Below are 25,248 nucleotides of genomic sequence, written 5' to 3' on the forward strand. Positions count from 1 at the left end.
AAGCAAGCCAACCTCTGGGTACTGAATGTACGGTCATAAAAAACTACTAAAATTTAAACTGAAAGCCACCAATAGTGACAAAATAAAGGCTGGAGCTTAGCTGTTCCTAATATGAAATTAATGCTACTCATATATAAGATTTCCAAGCATCAAGCTGAACCGTACAATACAGAGGTCTTACCACAAGGAAGGCATATTACTGTGTTCAGACTAGTGCACGAGAAGTAATTATAAAGTCAGATACCTAATCTGGCGTTAGGTTATGTCAAAACACAGCATATACAGAATGAGTAGTAGAAAAGAGGCTATAATTATAAAAGCCAACTGATACTATGTTTAACAAGATTTCTCCAGGGACAATGCGAGAGAATACTTTCTTTCCTGATGAAAATTGTAAGTGGATGAAATAATGTATAACCATAAAACTGAATACACAAGCAGAGAATTTACTGTAATAAACTAAATTGAGTATTGAATTATGAATAATACTAGAGGTCCGGTGCACAAAATTCGTGCACGGGGGGGGGGGGGGGGGGGTCCCTCAGCCCAGCCTGCACCCTCTCCAATCTGGGACCCCTCGAGGGATGTTCAACTGCCCGTTTACAGGAATCGGGCCATGGGGATGTGGCCGGCCTGGGTGAGAGGCAAAGGGGCTGTTTTCAGGCTGGCCACACCCCCTTAAGGGTGGGGGTCCCCACTGGGGTGCCTGGCCAGCCTGGGTGAGGGGCTGATGCCTGTTTGCAGGCTGGCCACACACCCCGGTGACCTAAGCTCCCAGCCCCTCCATTTTTTCTTTCTTTTTTTTTTTCAGCGCCTCCTTGAGTGGAGGCCAGGGCTAGCTGGAAGCAGGTATCTGGGATTTATTTATCTTCTATAGTTGAAACTTTGTAGCCTTGAGCAGAGGCCAGGGCCAGCCAGGGCTGGCCAGGGTGGGTGGGAAGCTTGGCTTCCTCCATCGCCAGAGGCAACCCAAGCCTCCTGCTCACTCTAGCTCCATGGCTGCCGCCATCTTTGTTGGGTTAATTTGCATACTCGCTCCTGATTGGCTGGTGGGTGTAGTGGAGTGATGGTCAATTTGCATGTTTCTCTTTTATTAGTGTAGATATGATTATAGGTAGTCTAGTGTAAATAGTGAATCTTTGACAAAAGTGACTAGGGATTAGATTTTAACAGTTTTCAACTCAATTCCTCCCTTTGGTCATCTACTATGAATTGGCAGCATCAGCACTAACTGTTTTCCCGGTCTTTCAGAATTACCATGACCATACAGCTATACCTGTACTGCAAAGACAAAATTGCTGGTTATAATTAAACTAAGATTGGGTTCCCCTGGATGGTAACAATTCTCTCCTTTATGCCCTGTGATCTTCTAGCCTACCAGTCTTTTCCTGTACCTTCCCTCCGCTTAACTTCCAAGGCTTCAATGAACAGGGTTCATTGTCAGATATCCTAGGTGGTAGACAATTTAAGGCAATAGAAATTGTTAGTAAGACTTTGGAAAGCTTTCCTGCCATCACATGACAGAGCAAGGAGAATCAGAGCACAGATGACAGGACGAGGACACTATGAAGACAGGCTTGGGATCTCCACAGTTAGGGAGTTCTCAGCAACCAAATGAAAGGTCTATGTTTGGGGCATGCAGAGGAGGGGAATAAGGGTGAGGGAGAAATGACTACTCTTTTGCCCCAATGTTTTGAAAGCTTTGTAGTCAAGGCAAGTATATTTTTAGCACTGCTCTTAGCATCAATATGGTTTCAAAACTAAACAGTGTCCTCTCCCTTCTAAAAAAATATTTCCCCTCCTATTTCTAATATGCCTAAAATTTCTCCAACAAAAATTAGTTGAAAGCTTAAAAACATCTATAACTGGGACATTTACAACCTAATATAGGTGTGCTTCAGATTTGTTTTATGCAAATAGGATGCTCTGCCCTAGCTGGTTTGGCTCAGTGGATAGAGTGTCGGCCTGTGGACTGAAGGGTCCCAGGTTTGATTCTGGTAAAAGGCACATACCCGGGTTGCAGACTTGATCCCCAGTAGGGGGCATGCAGGAGGCAGCCCATCAATGATTCTCTCTCATCATTGATGTTTCAATCTCTCTCTCCCTCTCCCTTCCTCTCTGAAATCAATCAACAAACAAACATAAATCAACTAGGATGCTCTGACAGGGGAACGGGGTCTAAGAGAGTAGATATTTTCAGGAAGAGGAGTTGTGAATGTGAAGGAGGAGGTAGGAAGGAAAAGAAGCAAAACAGTAAAGACATAAGCTTGAAGACTTTATAGTTTTGATGGAGACTGACCATACCTCCCAAGTCCTTTGAGATAAACTTCAAACTCCTTCACATTATTGTTTTGACAGATTCCCAAATATCCATTCACTTTAATCTCTCATTGTAGCCCTCCATGATCTACACACAAAACCACAACAACATAAGCTCAAATAACTCAGAAGAGGCCACATTCTCTCATGGCTTGCCCATTTGACCTAAACTCTTCTTGTTCTTAAGTCCCAATGCAAACAGGTTTTTCAACAAAAATTAGTTGAAAGCTTAAAGACATTCTACTCTAAATCAGTCACTGCTTTCTCTTTGCTCCCAAGCATACAATCACACTTCCAGTTGCAGAGCCCAAAACTTGTGGAGTCCTCCTCTACTCCCTTCATTCACATTCCACACTGATCCATCAGCAAATTCTGTTAGCTCAACTTTTAAAATAGGTACAGCCCAGCCAGCGTGGCACAGTGGTTGAGTATCGACCCATGAACCAAGAGGTCAGGGTTTGATTCCCAGTAGGGGCACATACCCAGGTTACTGGCTTGATCCCCAGTGGGGACTGTGCAGGAGGCAGCCGACCAGTGATTTGCCCTCATCACTGATGTTTGTTTGTTTGTTTGTTTCTTTCTTTCTTTCTTCTTTTTCTTTCTTCCTTCTCTCTCTCTCCTTCCCTCCCTCTCTCTCCCCCTCCCTCCCTCCCTCTCCCTTTCTGAAATCAATAAAAATATATTTAAAAATAAAATAAATAAGTACAAAATATGGCACCTTCCATGACCTCCATTGCTACCCTTCCTGAATTATTTCAACAGCTTATCTGGCCCTAGCTAGTTTGGCTCAGTGGATAGAGCGTCAGCCTGCGGACTGAAAGGTCCCAGGTTCGATTCTAGTCAAGGGCATGTACCTGGGTTGCAGGCTCCATCCCCAGTAGGGGGTGTGCAGGAGGCAGCCGATCAATGGTTCTCTCTCATCATTGATGTTTCTCTCTCCCCCTCTCCCTTTCTCTCTGAAATATATATATATATATTTTTTAAAGCTTATCTGGTATCACTGCACCCGTGTCCCCAGTCAATTTGCTATGTAACAGCCAGCTTTTACCTTTTAATTTTAAGTAGGATCATGTCATTTCTCTACTCAGAATCTTCAAAGGTTTTCCATTTCATTCAGAGTAAAAGTCAAAATTCTTACCATGGGCTTTAAATGTCCTATCAGCCCAAATTACCTCTGCTCTATGCCCTACACTTCCCGCCTTGTTTATATAGCACTCTAGGGACCACTACGGGAGCACTGGAGTCACCTGCTCTTCCCCTCACCTCTGTCACATGGTTCACTCACTCATCTCTTTCAGATCTCTGCTCCAATGCCACCTTTTCAGTGAAATCTTCCTTAATCACTCTTTCCAAAACCATAACACCCTCATTCCTCTTTTCTGTTTTTCCCCCCATCATTTTCCATACTACTAGTATATGTGTTTTACTTACTGTCTGTCTCTTTCCACAAGAATACAAACTACATGTAAGCAGGATATTTTTTTCTCCTGTAGTTTTGTTTACCACTGAATCACCAATACCTAGGCCAGGATCTGTCCTATGCTATGTGCTATATAAATACTTACACAATTATTGAATAAATGTCTACCTGTCCAAATATTTAACAGATTATAAGGCAGGACCAATGCTTTTTAATTTCTGTACTCCTATCTCTAAAGTACACAGAAGAGTATTTGGCGCACAATTCATGCTCAATACAAGGTAAATTAGCCATTTACCTGCATGCTAATATAGAAAAGTAGTATATTCAAAAATATTATATTTTCTTTATGCCTGGTCGTAAATGCACATTCGTAGAAACCAGTGATGAAAAGGTGGCTCATCTTGGCTCTCACATTAACTGAAAAAGTTTTTTGTCGTTGTTATTATTTTCTTTAAAGCAAATGGCCAGGCCAAACAACATTATTTTAGATAGGTAGTCTTTTCACTATAAAGTGAAATAATGTGAGATAAATGATAACTAGTAGGGGAAAAGGCAAACTATCATGTTTATGTATGGTCTTACAGATCTCACTCACAGATACAAAAGTAATAATTTCACAATGAGATTGGTCTATTCTAGTGATATTTCCCCAAATTCTACTCTTGTAAATAGTGGTAAATTTAGTGTTGTTCATTGCACAGGAGAGCGAGTGAATGATTAACCCACCAGTGCCAGTGCTGCCAGGTCTCATCAAATATAATCTTTGTTTTGAATGGAGAAATTTACTGCCTCAGAGCAATGGTCTTCTACAAAGTCTGTTATTGCAAACATCTTTAAATCTATATGTATATCAAGTGTTTATTGTTTAGATCCATTATAATTACATTATAACCATAAAGATGATGTGATTAAAAATAATTTTAAACTATTACTGGACTCAGAGTAGCTCTGTCATGTTCTCAATCCTGGATATTAGAATATGCAACTTCTATGACACGGAAGAGACTACAGGATGAACTGATGTTAAAAACAGAATCCTCTTGCCGAAACCGGTTTGGCTCAGTGGATAGAGCATCGGTCTGCAGACTGAAAGGTCCCAGGTTCGATTCCGGTCAAGGGCATGTACCTTGGTTTCAGGCACATCCCCGGTAGGGGGCGTGCAGGAGGCAGCTGGTCGATGTTTCTCTCTCATCGATGTTTCTAGCTTTCTATCCCTCTTCCTTCCTCTCTGTAAAAAATCAATAAAGTATTAAAAAAAAAAAAAAAAAAGAAAAGAAAACATCCGAGAGAAAATTGTCAGGAAGAATGGTGTCCCCGATTGTCAGTTGCTTCAAATACAACTGAGAGGCTAAGAGAACTAACATCTTAAAAAAAAACAAAAAAAAAAACAGAATCCTCTTATTATTCCCAAAGATTGGGAACAAGTGCCCAGGAGCTTACAAAGGTATCATTCTACAAATGATCTTTCTCTTCCAGACATAACATTACTGAATGGATAAATAGGCATTTTCCCCCCATGCTGGTACTCACTCCTAATTGGCAGTATAAGGGAGAAGTAACTTGGTTTTAAGTCGTGACTATTCTACTAGCTAGCTTTTGAACCATGAACATGACATTTTACTCTATAAGTTTCAATTTCTTCACTTATAAAATGAGGATGAACCCATCTCCCCCTAACCTCTTCATTAAGAGCTATTAAAATACAAAATGAGGATGGATGTTCATTAAAGTATAATATAAATATTACTATATAATAGGATGCATGAAGGTAATGTGTAGCTAAAATGATTAAATTCAGACTTGACCATGAAGGGACCTAAGCTAAAGAGTTTTTAGACCTGACAGGAAATAATGAACCATTAGAGGTTTTACTGAGGAAGGTGAGGATGGTGGTTCTGTGTGTACTAGTACATGTAAAATCCAATGAGGTAACTGCGACTTCAAAGAAATCTAATGGCACTGTAAAAGGATGGCTAGGGGTGAAAAGAACTAGGATTGCAGCACTGACAGTAAGGTAAGAGCAGAGTGACTGCAAAAGGATCTGAAAAACTGCATTTGGAGTGTGGGAAACAGAAGAATTTTAACACGAGCAGATAAGTGGACAGCAACCCAAGGGGGAAAAATATCCTCTTATTTTGTAATTGGAAAAGACTGAGTTTAAATGTGTTATGTTTCAGTCGTCTGGAGTTATTTAAGTAGAGATGTCCAAGAAGGGAGTAAAATTAAACCTCAGAAGGAAAAGCTTATACACAGAGCTGTAGACCTGGGACCAGCTGCTTAGGATGGTTGAACTCAGAGAAGAGTGAGAAGAGTAAGGGAGAGCTGAATAAAGAACTCCAAAATCAGAAGGGTAGGCAGAGTAAAGCTGGAGAAAAAGAATTTTTAAAATATGAGATAAGAAGATAAAGGGAATTTATTACAAATGACCATATGTTAAAAATGAAATTCAAATGATGCTCAAATTTGATATTTGATTTAGAAATAAATACTAAGGATTAGAGGACACTTTTGACTTAAGTTTCACATTTACAAAAATAGTATTTTCCTGATGAAAAATGTGTGAGCTCTCACAGTAAGCTTCCAGTAGTCAAAAGCTTCCATAGTTGGTTAGTTGTAATCTCCTTCCATATACTCAAGACCCGTTTGCCTTCAAGCATTAATAGTCAGCAATGATGCTAATAAGCCAAAGGCAACAATAGAAAGTGAAGCTCATTTTCTGGAGAGAAGGAAGACATTTATTTTTGTTTTTTATTATAGTCTATTTCTATTAGACTATGGTATATCCTCTTTAAAGTAGCAACGCGCCCTGACCGGTTTGGATCAGTGGATAGAGCGTCGGGCCTGCGAACTGAAGGGTCCCGGGTTTGATTCCAGTCAAGGGCATGTGCCTTGGTTGTGCGCACATCCCTGGTGGGGTGTGTGCAGGAGGCAGCTGAGAGTTTCTAACTCTCTATCCCTCTCCCTTCCTCTCTGTTAAAAATCAATAAAGTATATTTAAAAATAAAATAAAGTAGCAATGCAATATGACTTTCCTTAAAAATAGCATATTTTAGCACCAAACAGGTTGAATTTCAGGTATTTGGGAAATTTCATCATCCAGAACACCTCATTACCTAGCAACACTAGACAGAGTTGGCATTAAGTTTTATCATTTTGCCATTACAAGTAACTCATTTACCCTTACCAAGCCAGAAATCTGAAGTCATCTTAGAGTCTCTCCCCTTCTCTAACCTCCACCGATTAATTATTCACCCTATTAAACAGCTCTCAAAAATGTTCCTCCACCACTATTTTCCCCTATCCAAGTATTAAGCCATTAACTGACAGTGCCTCAAATTATAATGATAAGATTTGGGGCTCATGTCTAGATGTTTAACATCTCATAATATATTCTGCTCTTGCAGTGCTAACATGTTGCAAAGACAGCATGTCAATGCAAAATCAAAGAAGTGCTCCTTTGAACAAATCACTTGCCTCTTTACAATACCATTCTATCATCTTATCTAGGAACAAACGCCTAGCTATTCCAGAATGTTAAGTTCTCTCTCCAATAATCCATAGGCCTGGGTCAGATTTCCACCCCTTTTTATTAACATCTATGGTTAAGGAAGTTTTAAGTTCTTGGAAGTACAAAAGCAGCAAAGCCCTAATCTCAATAATGTAAAATGTTCAAAAGATCCTGGTTTACATTATGGTAAGATAAAGGAAGAAATCTATTTACATAATTAAAATAAATTTATTTTATAAAGTTTTTCTTGGTCAAAAATCACCAATTTAGCATTTTGCTATAAAAAATACAATGAATTTTTAAAAAGCAGGACAGTTACCTGAGGAGAGTCAAAAGGATATCGACTACTAAACTTAAATAGAAGTTGAAATTTTTCCCCTTCATATAAGGTACCTGGTGCACCTTCCATGTCTACAATCCACCTAGAATAGAAAAAAAGAAATTAAAAACTTCAGATAAAAGGGATTGGGGCAAGAAGGAGAAAAGATAACACCAAGAACTTCCTCTATACCAAGGTATTGGTATAGGAGTCATTTGTGTATAATAGCATACTTCATCCTTCCAATAATTATAAAAACAGCCATTCTCATTCCTGGAATGCCTACTCAAGGGTTAAATAACTAAATCAAGTTTAGATAGCTAGCAAAAGACAAAGACAAATTTTATCCCAGGTCTCAAAAAACAAACATAATAAATAACAAATGAATAAATCAAAAACAAAATAAAAACCTAACTCAGGGTGATAACAGCAAAGCTTGTGCTATTCCTACTCAATTTATCCTATCTTATTATCTCAAGATTATTTCTACAATGACTAAAAAGATTTTATAAATAATATCAAACTAATTAACTTCCATTCTGATATCAATTATTTTAGAAGCAATGGGGGAAGTATCAGCAATGACTACAGAGAACTGCAGTCGTCTGACCGACGATCTCATCAGTGTTCTAGAGAAGACTAAATAGGAAAAAGAAAGCTAAGCTGACATTAGTCCACTTACTCTGATGGGCAAAGTTCTATATGGCCTTTCCTTAGTCTCTCATTATGTCTCAACTGTTTAATAAAACCCAGAATGGATTTCTATAGTATCTCTGCAAGCTTACTTTGTTTCCACATATAAAAACCATGAATATAAAAGAGACATAATTAGTAACTCATTCTTATGACTTTGGTCCACTTTGCTTCTAAAATACTGCCCCATCATTTTTCTCATCAAAATCTCTATTTCTCTACCTTCCCCTCCTCCATTTGATTTAAAAGAAAAGAACAAGAGGTAATGTATCCTAACTAATAAAGAGGAAAATGCTAATTGACCCTCATGCTGTTGCAAAGACGGCGGTGCCCACAGCCAATAAGGAGGGAATATGCTAATTGACTGCCATGCCCTCAAAGATGGTGGCGCCCATAGCCACAAGATGGAGGCGCCCAGCCGCCCAGGGCCGCCCGAGGCTCAGGTAACCAGGGCTGGCTGAGGCAACCAGGGCTGGCTGAGGCTTGCACTGCCAGCAGTGGCAGCAGCAGAGGTGTGATGGGGCATCGCCTTCCCCTGATCGCGGGGTCGCCTCCCGCCCCTGAGGGCTCCCGGACTGTGAGAGGGGGCAGGCCGGGCTGAGGGACCCCGCTCCAGTGCATGAATTTTTATGCACCAGGCCTCTAGTAGAATATACTTATATCTCTGCTACTTATAGTAATTATTGTACACCTGGCCAATTTCTTGAATCTTATGCTTTTCAGGTATAAAAATTAATTATCTTAAATACAGGGAAACAAAAGAAAGAAAGAAATGAGAATACAGTTTTGGGGTTCTATTCATCACACCATATACTATAGATTAAGAGTATGTGAAATAATAAATGTGCCTATTCTCTCAAAGCAACCAGCGAATGTGAACAGACTCTTAAGAGCACAGCTATTCATTTTCAGAATGCACGCTGAATACCATTATGTGGTAAAAAAGATATGACCACAGACCCAAGAGGCAATATTTTACAGTGAAATCAGATAGATCTGCCCCTTAGCTAGCTGTGTGGCATGAGTAAGCTTTTTTACCTCTCCCATTTTAACTATTTCAATTGTAAACAGATATTTTTTTTAAAAAGGTTTTCACTTCAAAGTGTTGTTGGATACATAACATTACATATGCAAGAAAACCCCTAGCATATTCCTGACATCAGAGCCAGAACCCAGTCAATTAAATAGAATGCAAAAGCTGCACTAAAAACAAAATCTAAAACTATTCTCTTTACAAACTAGATAGGTCCTTCCTAGCCATCAAAATCCCCTTTTACCCACCCCCCTAATCCAGACACCCATTGCAAAGCGATATTCTGAGGAAAACTCAGGACTTCCTGGTGGCCTTTCATTCTGTTTTATAAGGTAATTTTTAGGACAATGCACCATAAATTTATGTGATCTACTCAAGCGCAGCCTTTTTTTTTTTTTTTAAATCCTTGCCCAAGGATGTTTTTGTTTTTTTTTTAAATATATTTTATTGATTTTTTACAGAGAGGAAGGGAGAGGGATAGAGAACCAGAAACATCAATGAGAGAGAAACATCGACCAGCTGCCTCCTGCACTACCCCCACCGGGGATGTGCCCGCAACCAATGTACATGCCCTTGACTGGAATCGAACCTGGGACCTTTCAGTCTGCAGACCGATGCTCTATCCACTGAGTCAAACCGGTTTTGGTGCCAAGGATGTTTTTAATGATTTTTTTTTTTTTTAGGAAGAGAGGGAGGAGAAGGGGGAAAGAGACACAAACAGACAGAGAAACATCAATGGGTTGTCTCTTATACACCCCCAAGCCCCTACCTGGGGATTGAACCCTAACCTAGGTATGTGCCCAGACCAGGAATCAATTGAACCTGCATCCTTTTGGTGTACAGGAAAATGCTCCAACTGAGATACCCAGCCAGGGCTACAGCTTTTAAACAGCTAAGCAAATACCTCAGTAATCCCTCCAATAGCTGGGTGACAGGTCAAAAAAGGCATAATTTTCTATTGTACAGTATACTGTATTTTTAAATAACATTTTATTAATTAAAAAGTAAAATATGATCACCACAAAAAATTTAGAAAAAGTATCAATAAAATAAAAATCACCCACAGATAGTTACTGTTAAAAGTTTTTTGGGTACATCTCATTCTAGTCATTTTGTGTTGCAGTTTCTTTATCGATGGTATCGAAGACTCGTAGTTGTAGAGGGCCACCTGGGAGGCACCTGGGCATTTCCTTAATTATCATCAGCTGAACTCAGGGAGTAGGCCAAGTCACACCCTGGGAACATGCTTCCCCAATAAGGCTGGACATGTTAATCAGTTCTGACTTCATAGCAGCCCAGGTGTCAGCAGGGGCGGGTCTAGATATGTAAATCCAGTAATGCTAGGGCCTAGTTAAGAATGCAAATAAGCTCCTTTGATCCTAAGTTTTGGTGTTACTTCCTGGATTTTTGGGATATAAAATAAACCTGCTGGGTGGCTCAGGGTCGTCGTCGTGCTGCCTCTCCATCAGAGAGGAAAGATGGCGTCCCACCCAGCCCCAGCTTCATGAATCTATTTCTGTGTTTTGTTTTCTTTATTTCTATTATTTCTCAATCCCTGGCCGCCTCCACTTAGAACCGGTTCGTTCATCTCTCTTTCCGCGCGGGACGCGGAAAAGGGAGATCCCCGCCATGTTTGGCCCCCGCCGCTTCAGGCCCCCGCAAGTAGTTGCATTATGTGCACACTTAATTACATAAATTCAAATCATCAGTGTTTAATTTCAATCACAAGCACATACCCCAGAGTAAGGATGAGATGGGAGTAATCTCAGTTCTTAACTTCTTGTGAGTAGCTGAGATTCTAATGTTTAAATATAGGTTTGAACTGCGCAGGTCCACTTCTACGTGAATATTTTTTCCATTAATATGTACAGTACTGTAAATGTATGTTCTTTCTAGTCAATCTTTCTATATCTCTATTCCTTAAGATAGCACAGGGGTTTATTAGGTTAAAGGATATGATACTCGTGTTTTTAAAGTTCTTAATATATGCTACCATAATGTCTTCTACAAAGCTTAATGTGCTTTCATCATCTTCCTTATCCATATCCATATCCCATATAATCCCACTAAATAAACTTTTGTGATTCATTTAAATAGAAAAATTACTACCAAACAAAAATCTCTAAATGCATTATTCAAAGATAATACATGCTGTTTTCAAAATAAAAATAAACAAAATGGAAACCAGTCAAATGGGAGAAGATATTTGCAAACAATACTTCTGACAAGGGGTTAATATACAAAATATATAATGAACTCATACAACTCAACAAAAGAACAATTCAATTAAAAAATAGGCAGAGGACCTGAACAATTTTCCCAAGAACACATACAAATGGCCAACAGATATACGAAAAGATGCTCAACTTCACTAGCTATAAGGAAAAGACAAATCAAAACCACAATTATATACCACCTCACGTTAGAATGGCTATTATCAATAAGACAAGAAATAACAAGTATTGGAGAGGATGTAGAGAAAAGGGAACCATTATACACTGCTGATGGAAATGTAAATTGGAGCAGCCTCTATGGAAAATAGTATGGAGATTCCTCAAAAAATTAAGAATAGAGCTACCACATGACCCAGCAACCCCCCTTTTGGGTATCTACCCAAAATATTTGTAAAGATATAGTTATCTCTATGTTCACTGCAACATTATTCAGTGGCCAAGACATGGAAACAACTTAAATGTCCTTTGACTGATGACTGGATAAAGATGTGGTATGTATATACAAGTGAATACTACACTCAGCCATAAAAGAAGATGGAATATTGCCATTTGAGACAACATGGGTGGATCTTGAAAGCATCATGCTAAGTGAAATAAGTCACATAGAAAAGGCCAAGATGATATGACTTTATTCATATGTGGGATGTAAAACAAAAAGCAATAAAAGAACAAACAAAACAAACTCACAGACACAGACAACAGCATGGTAGTTACCAGAGGGGAAGGGGGGTGGGGAGAGGTTGTAGAGGGTAAAGGGGGAAGAATACTAGATTTTGGGTGGTAAGTACACAAAGAAATTTAGAGATGTTATATTATAAAGTTGTACACCTGAAACATATATAATGTTATTAACCAATGTTACCCCAATAAAATTAATTTTTTTTAAAAAGTAATGCTGGCCCAGCTGGTGTGGCTCAGTGGTTGAGCATCAACCTGTGAACCAGGAGGTCACAGTTCGATTCCCGGTCCAATTCCCGATCAGAGCATATGCCTGGGTTGTTGGCTTGGTCCCAGTGTGGGGCATGCAGGAGGCAGCCAATCAATGATTCTCCCTCATCGTTGATGTTTCTATCTCTCTCTCTCTCTCTCTCCCTCTCCCTTCCTCTCTGAAATCAATAAAAAATATTTTTTTAAAAGATACTGTTATAGAACTAGAGATGTGCATTGCATTTCCAAACATCAATATATCTATCTAAATATCAACATATTAATTGCCCATATTCCTGTTCTTAATGTTTGACTCCTGTCTTAACTCAAATGTCAAAGTGAAAGGTAACCAAAATTTTTTCCTCTAGAAGGATGAGTATGTCCCCCAACCCTCCATTGTGTGAATTTTGATTACTTTTGCTCTCTGAACCTAAAATAGCCTATATAATAAAAGCCTAATATACTAAGTGTCCGGTTGACTGGTCAGCCATTCAACCAATCAAAGCATAATATGCTAAGGCCACTCAACCGCTCGCTATGACATGCACTGACCAACAGGGGCCAGACACATCCTGGAGCCCTCCTGCGTCCCTCCCCGGCCCCAATTGTGCACCAGTGGGGTCCCTCGGCCTTGCCTGCACCCTCTCGCAATCCAGGACCCTCAGGGGATGTTGGAGAGCCGGTTTCAGCCCGATCCTGCAGGCTAGGCCAAGGGACCCCAGTGGTGCACGAATTCATTCACTGGGCCTCTAGTCACAATTTAATATTTGAATTGTCCTTATTTGTCCTACAAGATGGTCTATAATAAACTTTTATCTTGTAGGCTCCTATCCTTTTTATGTTTTTCTGGAGATTTATTTTTAAAGGAAAGGAGCAATTATTTTATATTTTCTCCCTCTTTCAGAACATTCACCCTTATCTAACAGAATTATTTAACCAAAGGAACAGTAAGAATAGACCATACTAGGTTGTGAGATCTTAGAATGATACTCCTGAAAATATTTTAAACTAATTCAAATTCATTTTTAAGAGAGGGGACGCATCTCTCTCTACTCTTCTTGGTATCATATCTGGGAAGACACTTGTGCTCCACTCCCAAGGAATGAGCTGAGTTAGAGAGAACACTTGTGTTCCCTTCCACCCTTCACTTTTTCATGCAGAGAATAAGTCTGTAAACTGTATTTACCACTTGCTGAAAGACAATGTGATGAAATATGAAAACAATTATATATTTAATAAAATAAGTATACATTCATATATTACACTGATAATAAAGAAACAAATTAAGTACTTTAAAAATTAAATACTTACTGTGTAATTGAATTTTGAACACTCTTTTCATTTAAAGTCATCCCAGGAGGTGGGTCATTTTGCAAAGCCAACAGTTCTTTCTGCAGTCGTTTCTAGAAAAAAATACCAATAATAATTTGTACCTTTTTGTTATACATCTAAATAGTTGTAAAAATTGATGTTGTGAGGGTTATGAAGAGCAGCCAACTATCTACAAAACTTCATAGCTACTCCATAGAGGTTTGTAAGGTCTCAGCCTAGGTCAGTGATGGGCAACCTTTTGAGCTTGGTGTGTCAAACTTCGCCAAAAAACTGAGCATAACTCGGGTAGTGTGTCACTTTGAGGAAAAAACATTATTTCACAAATGTTTCATCCTCAGGAGCAGCAAATGTTTCATCCTTGGCATGTGGCCGCCTCAGTGGCCGCATGTCATCAGAAATGGCTACACGTGTCAGTGCTGACACGCGTGTCATAGGTTCGCCATCACTGGCCTAGGTTATAAGTGCTGAATGTTAGTAGTGCTTCTTTTACTGCTTTTCAACTATAAATATAATCCTTAAAGAATATGTCATTTCAGAAATGAGTAAGTTTTAAATAGTTTTTATTTATAATTTACAACCCAGGTTTCTGTTTTCTTAAATATGACCACCTGCACATAATTTAATCTTTCAACACCAGAATATAACATATCAGTGCCCAAGATATGTAAACTTATTTTCCAACATAACAGATGCCCCCAAATGGCTATGTATTTTGCCTTCTTGTTTGTACAGTTTTTATTGTCCAACTCTTCAGTTATTATCACTAGTGTACATTAATTTATAGTACACAACAACAAAAAACTCACAGAAGCTCATAATTTATGGGTTTAAAACCCAAATAATTAGAATTGTATGCAACATTATAAAGATTATGAATAAACGTCTTTTCTTGGATTAAAGTAGACAAATATAAATATCTGTTCAGAACTCAAGAATTTGCTGCTTAAAAGCTAGTATCAAAAATAAAGAGCTAGTATCTGCTTTTTTTCTGGACAAATATTACTATTAATATAGTAATATTTCTAGATCTTTTCAATATATGACACTTTTAAATAAGCTTAACATCACCCAACACCAATACAGTTTAGAAAACAACTCCCCTTCTTTGTTGAGAATCACTATAATAGAACTTATAAATGGCTCTTTAGTTGCTAAGAATTAAAAGTTTTCCTCAGACATTGCAATATCATAATTGAAAGTAACAATGAAAATCAGGTATCAACTACACACAATTCCCCCCCAATCCCATTCGGACCCCACCCCACATTATCCAGCAAAAGGGTTTGTTTGGGCGCCTAGATCATATTATTTTGGTGTAACAAACTCATCTTCAGTACTGGCATTACATTGACTAACATTTACTGCTTCATGTGCTCTTTTTAAGTTATTTATTTATTATTACTAGAGGCCCGGTGCACGTACTCTGTGCACTTGGGGGTGGGGAGGGGGGTCCCTCAGCCCAGCCTGCATCCTCTCCCAGTCCGGGAGCCCTTGGGGGATGCCTGACTGACGGCTTAGGCCCGATCCGTCAGTCGGACATGCACTGCCGCGGAGGCAGGAGAGGCTTCCCACCACCACTGCTGCGCTTGCCAGTGGTGAGCCCAGCTTCTGGCACACTGACCACCAGGGGCAGCTCCTGTGTTTAGCATCTGCTCCCTGGTGGTCAGTCCACATCATAGCGACCAGTCGTTCTACCATTTGGTCGTTTTGCATATTAGCCTTTTATTATATAGGATTGATTGATTTTAGAGAGAGAGGAAGAGAGAGGGAGGAGAGGGAGAAATATAAATTTCCTGTTCCACTTATTGATGCATTCATTGATTGATTCTTGTATGTGCCCTGTCTGGGGATCAAACCTGCAACCTTGGCATATTGGGATTACGGTCTAACCAACTGAGTTACTTGGCCAGGGCCTGCTTCATCTGCTCTTAAACTATATTACATACCACCTCATAGAAACTAATTAGAGGAATTAGGAATGATTTTTCCAAGTCCTCATAAAATAAAAGCATGACCCAGCAACAGGTCCACATTGTGTAGCACAGTGCTAAATCATGGCATTTCATCCCAATGTGATTTTTGCTGCTTCAGCTCCTGATCATTTCCTTTTTCAGACCGCTGAAGATGATGGGTATGACAGTATAAATATGTACTAAGATGTTTGTTTTATAGTGTACATTACTGTTTAAGTTGAAGAATACCATAACAAACGAAATGCTCCTAGTAAAAAAAAAAAAAAGTGCCCTGGCCAGTGTTGCTCACTTGGTTGGAATGTCATCCCATACACCGAAAGGTTACAGGTTTGATCCCCGGTTGGAGGCAACCAATTAGTATTTCCCTTCTTATCTCTAAAATCAATTTTAAAAATATTTCTAAATAGCATCCTAAAAAGGCCATTAATATCTAAAGCAGTTCAGCTTGTAAACTAATGCATTTCTGTAAGTATTATCCCATACTAATATATGTTGAAACCAAGACACAGAACATTTAAATGATACTTCTGTGATTATAAATCAAAACCAGAACAGGCCCTAGCCAGTTAGGCTCAGTGGATAGAGCATTGGCCTGCGGACTGAAGGGTCCTGGGTTTGATTCTGGTCAAGGGCACATGCCCAGGTTGTGGGCTCAGTCCCCAGTGTGGGGTGTGAGGAAGGCAGCCAATCAGTGATTCTCTCTCAGCATTGATGTTTCTCTCTCTTCTCTCTCCCTTCCTCTCTGAAATCAATAAAAATATATTTTAAAAAAACAGAACAGAATATATTCCTCTTAGGTACTAACAATGGCAATACATAAAGGGACAAACTGACAAGATTCCTGGACCTGTAAAGCTTAAATGATAGTGGGGGAAAAGATGGTCAGTAAATAATAACAAAACAAATAAGTATATGGTATATTAAAATGTGATGAGAAATGGAGCAAGTTTAAGGGGATGGGGAGTTGGGCCTCACATCTTGTGAAGTTTCATCTCAAAGTGACAGATTTATGAAACTATTTTAAAAGATAGAAATCCTTGTTTAGCATAGGAAAAGAAATGAGTAGGGAAAATATAAAAAATGTAGCTATATATATGACAATGGTTGCTAATACAGCAGTACATACAATGGCCAACAAGTTTTCTTTCCAATTTCATCTAACAACAAACTAAAGATGAAAGAATAACAATAGGGGAGCAAGAACCTTAATCAATAAAGAAAATTATAAAATAAAATAAAAATACAAAAAAATAAAATAAAAACAATAAGGGAGCAAGATAGGAAAAAAAATTGTTGGTATGCATTAATATCATGACAATAACAACCACTATTCCTCCTCTCCCCCAATATATTAAGAAATAATTATAACAGCCCTGGCTGGTTTGGCTCAGTGGATAGAGCATCGACCTGCAGACTGAAGGGTCTCGGGTTCAATTCTGGTCAAGGGCACATGCCTGGGTAGCAGGCTCAATCCCCAGTAGGGGGCATGTAGGAAGCAGCCAATCAATGATTCTCTCTCATCACTGATGTTTCTAACTCTCTCCCTCTCCCTTCCTCTCTGAAATCAATAAAAATGTATTTAAAAAGTAATTATAACAATTGCCATTTATTTCTGGGTGAGATGCTAAGCAATAAAACTTTATTTTAAAATACTGATTCAGGCATATTAAGGAAATGTTTTCTTTCCTACTGAATTCTAAATACACTTCTAGAGACCTTAACTCCTAATAACTTATTGAAACTTTCCCCCCCTTAGGAAATGGAAAGCCTTCAATAAATGAAGCTACTCATTCTTATTTTAAATTGACATCTTCAAAAATCAGATTGGAATGCAAAAAGCTACAAGACTTTTTTAAAAGCCCATAGCCTAAAGAGAGACAAATCCATAAATCACTTCTTCATGCTTTCAGGTTACAGTAGTGCCCAAAAGGAGTGAGTGGTCACAAAGGATTTTGAAAAGCCAAGACTGTGGTCTACTGAAAGCCAAATAATGTGTTTCAAAGACTAAACAGAATTTCATTTCCAGCACAGTGACAGAGTAGATACTCTAAATAATTCTATAGAAAACAAAAACAAAGTGAACTCGGGGACACTGAAATTTGCCTTGGGGTTTCTACCAAGCCAAGGGTGGGGGTGGGAGGAACCAAAAAGTGAGGAATCTAACAGAAGACCTACATAAAACTGTGACGAGCCCCTCCCCCCCCCTCAGTGTAAGGATGAACAAGGTAGTGGGTGCAGAAGACAGCAGTGAAATCTGCCTGTTTTGAACTCAGCAATGAGTAGAGGGGGAAAATTCTTCCACGAAATGTCATAACCTCAAATGGACATCTACAGGGGTGTACAATCTGAACTCCTGCTACACCTGAGAACCTTAGGCAAGAATTTAATTAAGCCGAAACTGGTTTGGCTCAGTGGATAGAGCATCGGTCTGCGGACTGAAAGGTCCCAGGTTCGATTCCGGTCAAGGGCTTGTACATTGGTTGCGGGCACATCCCCAGTGGGGGGTGTGCAGGAGGCAGCTGGTCGATATTTCTCTCATCGATGTTTCTAGCTCTCTATCCCTCTCCCTTCCTCTCTGTAAAAAATCAATAAAATATTTTTTTTTAAAAAAAAGAATTTAATTAAAAGTGTTCCATGAAGTAATGCCCAAGCCACTGACAGAGCAAATAAAAATCCTGGAGAAATACAAGTTATATCTTTTGAAGCAACAATTTCACTTCTCAGAATCTAGAAAGATATATTCAAAAATTCATTAAGACCAAATGAGAAATTATTCAGAAAACAATAGCATGCAATACCTGATATAATAAAAATCTATCTTCCCCAGCTGGAAAGCACTAGTTCCCCAATTAATTTACTTTATGTTCTTGTAGCATTTATATAACTGAGCAACTCCAAGGCAGAAATTATGGTCTATTTATCTTTGTATTCCTAGCATGCAAAACTGTGCCTGGCACATATGTATTTTTGTCTCACTGTCTGTAGGAAAAAAATCCATAAACAATATATATATATCTATCTATCAACAGGTTATAAAAATTATTATGACATATGAAAATAAGACTACTAAAAGCACTGAGAATTATGTGGATCTATGTGTACTAACAACAAAAGAATGAAATAAAGAAAAAGCAAGCAGCAAAAACACATAAAATCCTTTTATGTTAAAACACAAGCAAGAGATTTACCCAAATGTCATTTAACACATACAAGAGATAAGAAAGAAGCACATCCAACTATTTTACAGTAATTCCCTACTAGCAATAAAAATGAAGAGGACATCCCTATTTGCACTATATACTTTTATATTATGACTATTTACAACAAGAAAGTAGGAGGGTATTTCTTGTATAATTAGAGAATAAATTTAAGGGCCCGATAGATAAAAAAAACACCTCCACATAAAAACACGTCCACAAATGTTGATAGCAACATATTCATAATAGCCAAAATGTGGAAGCAACCCAAATAAATATCCATTAACTGACAAATGGGATAAACAAAATGTGTTGTATATATAAAGTGGAATATTATTTGGCTATAAAAAAGAATGAAGTACTAACAATGCTGCAACATGGATGAACCTCAAAAACATTATGCCAAGTAAAAGAAGTCAGTGACAAAAAACCACATATATAATGATACCATTTATATGAAATGTCCAAAACAGGCAAATCTATACATACAGAAAGCAGACTGGAATTTGCCAAGGGACGGGGAGAATAGCAAGTGGAATGTTGGAGAATACATGCTTATGGGCACAAGGTTTCTTTTGGGAATTATGAAAATATTCTTATATTAAATTATGGAGATGGTTGCACACCTGATTGTACACTTTATATGGGTGAATTTTCTGACAGATAAATTCCATCTAAATAAAACTCAATGATAGATTAAACAGTAGGTTAAACACAGGTGAAGAGGGAATTAGTACCTAGGAGGAGGATCTGAAGAATTTTTCTAGGATGTAACAGAAAAAATAACACAAAGGGAACACAAAAAAGAATGGAAGGCAACATTTAAAGAGATAATGCCTGAAAATTTCCCAGAATTGTTGAATACATCAGTCCTCAAATTCAAAAGCCCAATGAATTCCAAAAAAACATAAAAAGAATTCCAAACTGCCCTAACCAGTTTGGCTCAGTGGATAGAGCATAGGCCTGACGACAGAAGGGTCCCAAGTTCGATTCCGGTCAAGGGCATGTACCTTGGTTGTGGGCACATCCCCAGTGGGGGTTGTGCAGGAGGCAGCTGATCGATATTTCTCTCTTATCGATGTTTCTAACTCTCTATCCCTCTCCCTTCCTCTCTGTAAAAAATCAATAAAATAATTTAAAAAAAAAAGAATTCCAAACTTAAAACACATCACTGTGAAAGTACAGAATACCATCTAAAATAGAGTTAATTCTAAAACCAGAGAGAAAATATAGATTACCTACAAAAATACAAAATTCAGAGTGATGGTTATCATAAAAAATTGTTTTTTAATCTCAATTCCAGTTGACATACAGTATATTAGTTTCAGGTGTACAACATAGTAGACATTTATATAACGAAGTAACCACCTCAGTAAGTATAGTCCCCATCTGACACCATACGTAGTTATTACAATATTATTGACCATATTTTCTATGCTGTACTGTACAACCCCATGACTGTTTTCTTATCTAGAAATTTGTACATCTTAACCCCCTCCCCCTTTTCATGCAACCTCCTCCCATCTGGCAACCATAAATTTGTTCTCCATACTTATGAGTTTGTTTGTTCATTTATTTTGTTTTTTAGGTTCCATATGTAAGTGAAATCATATGGTATTTGTCTTTGTCTGACTTATTTCACTTAGCATAATACCCTATACATCCATCCATGTTGTCACAAATGGCAAGATTTCATTCTTTTTTTCTAATGGTGGAGTAATAATCTATTGAACACATGTACTGTATCTTCTTTATCTAAAAGCTGTAACTATGTTAAAGGGTAAAAAGGCTATCAGAAGCCAGTCTGCATTTCATAGACATCAATAGATCGTCTGTCCTCTACAAGATCTGAGAGAACCAATCACAAAAATCCCTATACCAAAACCTCACCCCACACAACCTCATACCCTCTCTTCCCATGCACACACACAGACAGATCTATACCCAGACACAGCCTAAGAATAAAACATTTGGAAAAGGGATACAACATCAAGAATGATAAGTAACCTGAAACACAACATTTCTGTTTTTAAGGAGAAAATGATCACATAATTTCAGTATCAATGAAGCAAGATCTCAGATGATTTGCTGTCAAGATCTTAAGGTTTGTGAACTGGAAGCTTAAGAGAAAAACACTGCCCTGGCCAGTTTGGCTCAGTGGATAGAGCATCAGCCCGAGGACTGGTTCTTTTTTTTTCTTCTTCTCCAGGTTCAATTCTTGTCAAGGGCATGTATATCGGTTGCAGGCTCGATCACAGATCCTGGTCGGGGCACATGCGGGAGGCAACCAGTCGATGTGTCTCTCTCACACTGATGTTTCTCTATGTCTCTCCCCCTCCATTCCACTCTCTCTAAAAATCAATGGAAAAATATCCTCGTGTGAGGATTAATTTAAAAAAAGAGAGAGGAAAAAAAAACACCCACCATCAGAAAAAAATAGAATTTCTCTGAGGCATTATCTACAAAGTGAAATAATCACCAACCAGATATTAAACTAGTTGAAAGAGATGCATATAATTAACAGAAATTTTACACTAATTTTAAAATACTATATACTTTATCCTATTTAATTCTTTAGTTTCTTTAATTGGGCCAGGGAAGAAGCTGAAGCAAAAGGAATCAAAGAGAGGGTAAGAAAGCGATGTTTGCATATTGTTTATGACCTATTTGGGGGAGGGGAGAGTATTTACTTGATTATTTACTTAGAAAACATCTGAGTGCTTACAAACAATAGAGTTGTCCTTAGTGAGTTAAAAATCTAATAAAGACAAAGTACCTCTATATTAAGTATGAGGCAGAAATGAAAAATCCCATGAAAGGCAAAATGTGCTGAGAGCACAAAGGTAAAAAAACGTGTACACTGTGAAAACAGGCTAAGTTTGGTGTGTTCATGATGTCAGGTATAAAGCTGTGAAGAACTAAAGTAGATTTGAGTAAAATATGAATTCAGAAAAATAGTACAAAGAGTGGAAGGACTAACTAATCTGCTAGAGAGGGGAAAAAAATCCCAGAAACAATGAAAAGACAAGGGGAGCTATTGAACTAGCCAGAATTCAAAATGGAATTTCAATATAAAAAGTGACTAAAAAACATTGCTAAGTTTTCCTAGCAAGTAAAGGAGAATAACAGAATGTACACATCCGTAGTAATGTCCACTTCGACCTAAGGACAAGGGAAGATAGACCCAGGACAGAGAATCAAAAACAACCTAACTCCCAGGGATTTGAATGGACTGAAAGAAAGTTCAGCACAGGATATACAAAGGGAGGTGCCTGGCTCAGTAGTTGAGCGTCTCAGGAGGTCACAGTTTGATTCCCGGTCAGGGCACATACCTAGGTGTGGGGTGTGCAGGAGGCAGCCAATCAATGATATCTCTCTCTCTCTCTCTCTCTCTCTCTCTCTCTTCTTCTCCGAAATCAATCTATACTAATAAAAGGGTAATATGCAAATAGGTCATGACACCCTCACAGTAACAACCGAACAGGAGGCTGCGTGGGGCGACCAGGCCGACAGGGGGGTTAGTGAGGGACAACCAAACGAATGACCAGCAGGCTGTGTGGGGCGACCAGGCTGGCAGGGGGGGCAGTGAGGGGCAACCAGGATGGCAGAGGGGGGCAGTTGGGGCAACCAGGCCGGTGGGGGCGGGTCACTAAGGGGTGACCAGGCTGGCAGGGGGGGGGGGGGGGAGGGGGCAATCGGGGCAACCAGGCCGGCAGGGGGGGCAGTTGGGGGGCGACCAGGCCGGCGGGAAGGCAGAGGCGGTTAGGGGTGATCAGGCTGGCGGGGGGGTGGGGGGGGGAAGGGCGCAGTTAGGGGCGATCAGGCAGGCAGGCAGGTGAGCAGTTAGGAGCCAGCGGTCCCGGATTATGAGAGGGATGTCCCACTGCTGGTTTTAGAAACCAGCAGTCAGACATCCCCCAAGGGGTCCCGGATTGGAAAGGGTGCAGGCTGGGGACTCCCTTCCCCCGTGCACAAATTTTGTGCACCGGGCCTCTAGTAAAAATATATTTAACAATAACAACAACAAAAAAGATGCAAGGACTAGCAACAATGGCCCTAAAGGGCTATTCACATTTTAATACAAGGCTCCTAAGATTATTTAAAACAATAAAAACTTGAGTTTGAGCCACCGTTTGGGTCGATGGACAGAGCGTCGGCCTGCAAAGTGAATGGTCCCGGGTTCGACTCTGGTCAAGGGCATGTACCTCAGTTACAGTTCCCTACCCTAGTCGGAGGCAACCAATTGATGTGTCTCTCTCACATTGGTGTTTCTCCTCTCCCTTTCCCTTCCACTCTCTCTAAAAATCAATGTAAAAAATATTCTTAGGTGAGGATTAAAAAAAATTTTTTTTAAAACAACAAAAAAAACATGCCCTAAACAGAGCTTTAAGAATCAAATGTGAGCCTTAGCTGGTTTGGCTCAGTAGATAGAGTATTGGCCTGCGGACTGAAAGGTCCCAGGTTTGATTCCTGTCAAGGGCATGTACCTTGGTTGCGGGCACATCCCCAGTAGGAGGTGTGCAGGAGGCAGCTGATCGATGTTTTTAACTCTCTATCCCTCTCCCTTCCTCTCTGTAAAAAATCAATAAAATATATATTAAAAATAATAATAAACAACAAAAAAACACTTGAGGTTGTAATTATCCAACTCCAAAGATTCATGACATAAAATTTGTAGGTTTATCTAGGTATACAACTGGTATAGGAGAATCACTTAGCTCATAACCGAGTCTAGAGGACAACCCAGCAGCCATATCTTAATGTACTTGGTACACTAATCCTCCTCCACAAGAAACTCTCAGGGCAGTTACTTTGTTTCTTTGAATAAAATAGCTACCAAATGAGATTTCACTAAAATTATAAAGCAGTTAATATTGGCTCTGATATTTAGTTCAGTAAATGAATGTTCTTTAATAGAAATGTGATTACGTGGAGATCCAGGAACATGTATAAACATTTTCACAGTCTTACATTTAATTCTTTAAAAAAACAAAAACACATATTTTTATTGATTTCAGAGAGGAAGGGAGAGGGAGAGAGATAGAAACATCAATGATCAGAGAGAATCACTGATTGGCTGCCTCCTGCATGCCCCCTACTGGGGATCGAACCCGAAACCCAGGCATGTGCCCTTGACAGAAATCAAACCCGGGACCCTTCAGTCCGCAGGCCAATACTCTATCTACTGAGCCAAACCAGCTAAGGCTCACATTTGATTCTTAAAGCTCTCCCCAAATGTATCAACTTTCATATGTCTACCATCTCCTAAACTTTAAATCTGGTCTAAGATGTATTACATCATCCAATTTACAAAATCTGCACACTAAAACCCCCCCATAAACTTTAAACTTAGGGTGTGCATTAGCTGAGAAAAAATCCAATGCCCAAGATGCATGCCAGATGGCTCTCTGGGGATAGTTTTGTTTTGTTTTGTTTTGTTTTGTTTAAAGCTTCCCAGGTGACTTAAAATATAATGCCCAAACTGAAAACCAGTAACTCAAATTGTGTTGGCAACTCTAGAAAAAAAACTAGGGGGAAGTATTGATCTACAGTAGAAAATAAAAAAAGACAAAAAAATGTAGCAACATCACAATTTTTAAAAATATGGCGTGTTTTTTAATTGATTTTAGAGAGAGGATGGGAGAGGGAGAGAAACATCCATATGCACAAAGAGAGAGAGAGAGAAACATGGATCTGTTGCCTTCTGTGCACACGACCAGGAATGGGACCCACAACCTGGGTATGAGCTCTGACACCGGGAATAAAAACCTTCAACCTTTTGGTGTGCGGGACATCACTCCAACTGAACCACATTGGCCAGGGCACAATGTTACTTTTTACCAGTTTTAACCAGGCTTCAATACATTTCAAATTAAAGGTGAACTGGTAATTTAAATCAAAATAGTCAATTCTCATTAAATTCACAGTAGTTATGTTCTATAAAGTCACAGCAAATATTGAACCACGGTTCCTAGGGGAAATACAGGGTTAGGTTCCTGCGATCCTTTGGTCACATTCAACCAAAAATAATAATGGTTTCTGTTTAAAGACACCTTAATATAGACTGTTGGTTCTTTAACACTGAACCCAAGGCCAACAGCACATGCCTGAACAAAGGTTACCTAACATACACAGTCTTCTTGCAATTAGGAACACTAGGCTGCACTTCAGTCCTCCCCTTGGGAGCTATTTTAAAGACAGAAATATGTGGAAAAATGGCATTAAATAGACTGAAAAAAGGACATTTGTTTACAGTACAACAGCTGAAACAAGGTAGAGAATCACCTTGT

At 39.0% G+C, this 25,248-nt stretch overlaps 1 protein-coding gene across 1 annotated transcript in view; it reads right to left on the bottom strand.

Annotated features, from left to right (window-relative positions):
* Window positions 1-25,248, bottom strand: part of UBE2W (ubiquitin conjugating enzyme E2 W) — a 50,364-nt gene that overhangs the window by 20,853 nt on the left and 4,263 nt on the right. Inside the window, exons 2-3 of the mRNA XM_079796400.1 lie at window positions 13,768-13,859; window positions 7,570-7,672 (exon numbers count right to left, since the gene is read on the bottom strand). Of these exons, the coding sequence (XP_079652526.1) occupies window positions 7,570-7,672; window positions 13,768-13,859 (195 nt within the window). The remainder of the gene's footprint in view (window positions 1-7,569; window positions 7,673-13,767; window positions 13,860-25,248) is intronic.

The sequence above is a fragment of the Cnephaeus nilssonii genome, assembly GCF_951640355.1.
Source record: "Cnephaeus nilssonii genome assembly, chromosome: 18".
In the NCBI taxonomy this organism is placed as follows: Eukaryota; Metazoa; Chordata; class Mammalia; order Chiroptera; family Vespertilionidae; genus Cnephaeus; species Cnephaeus nilssonii.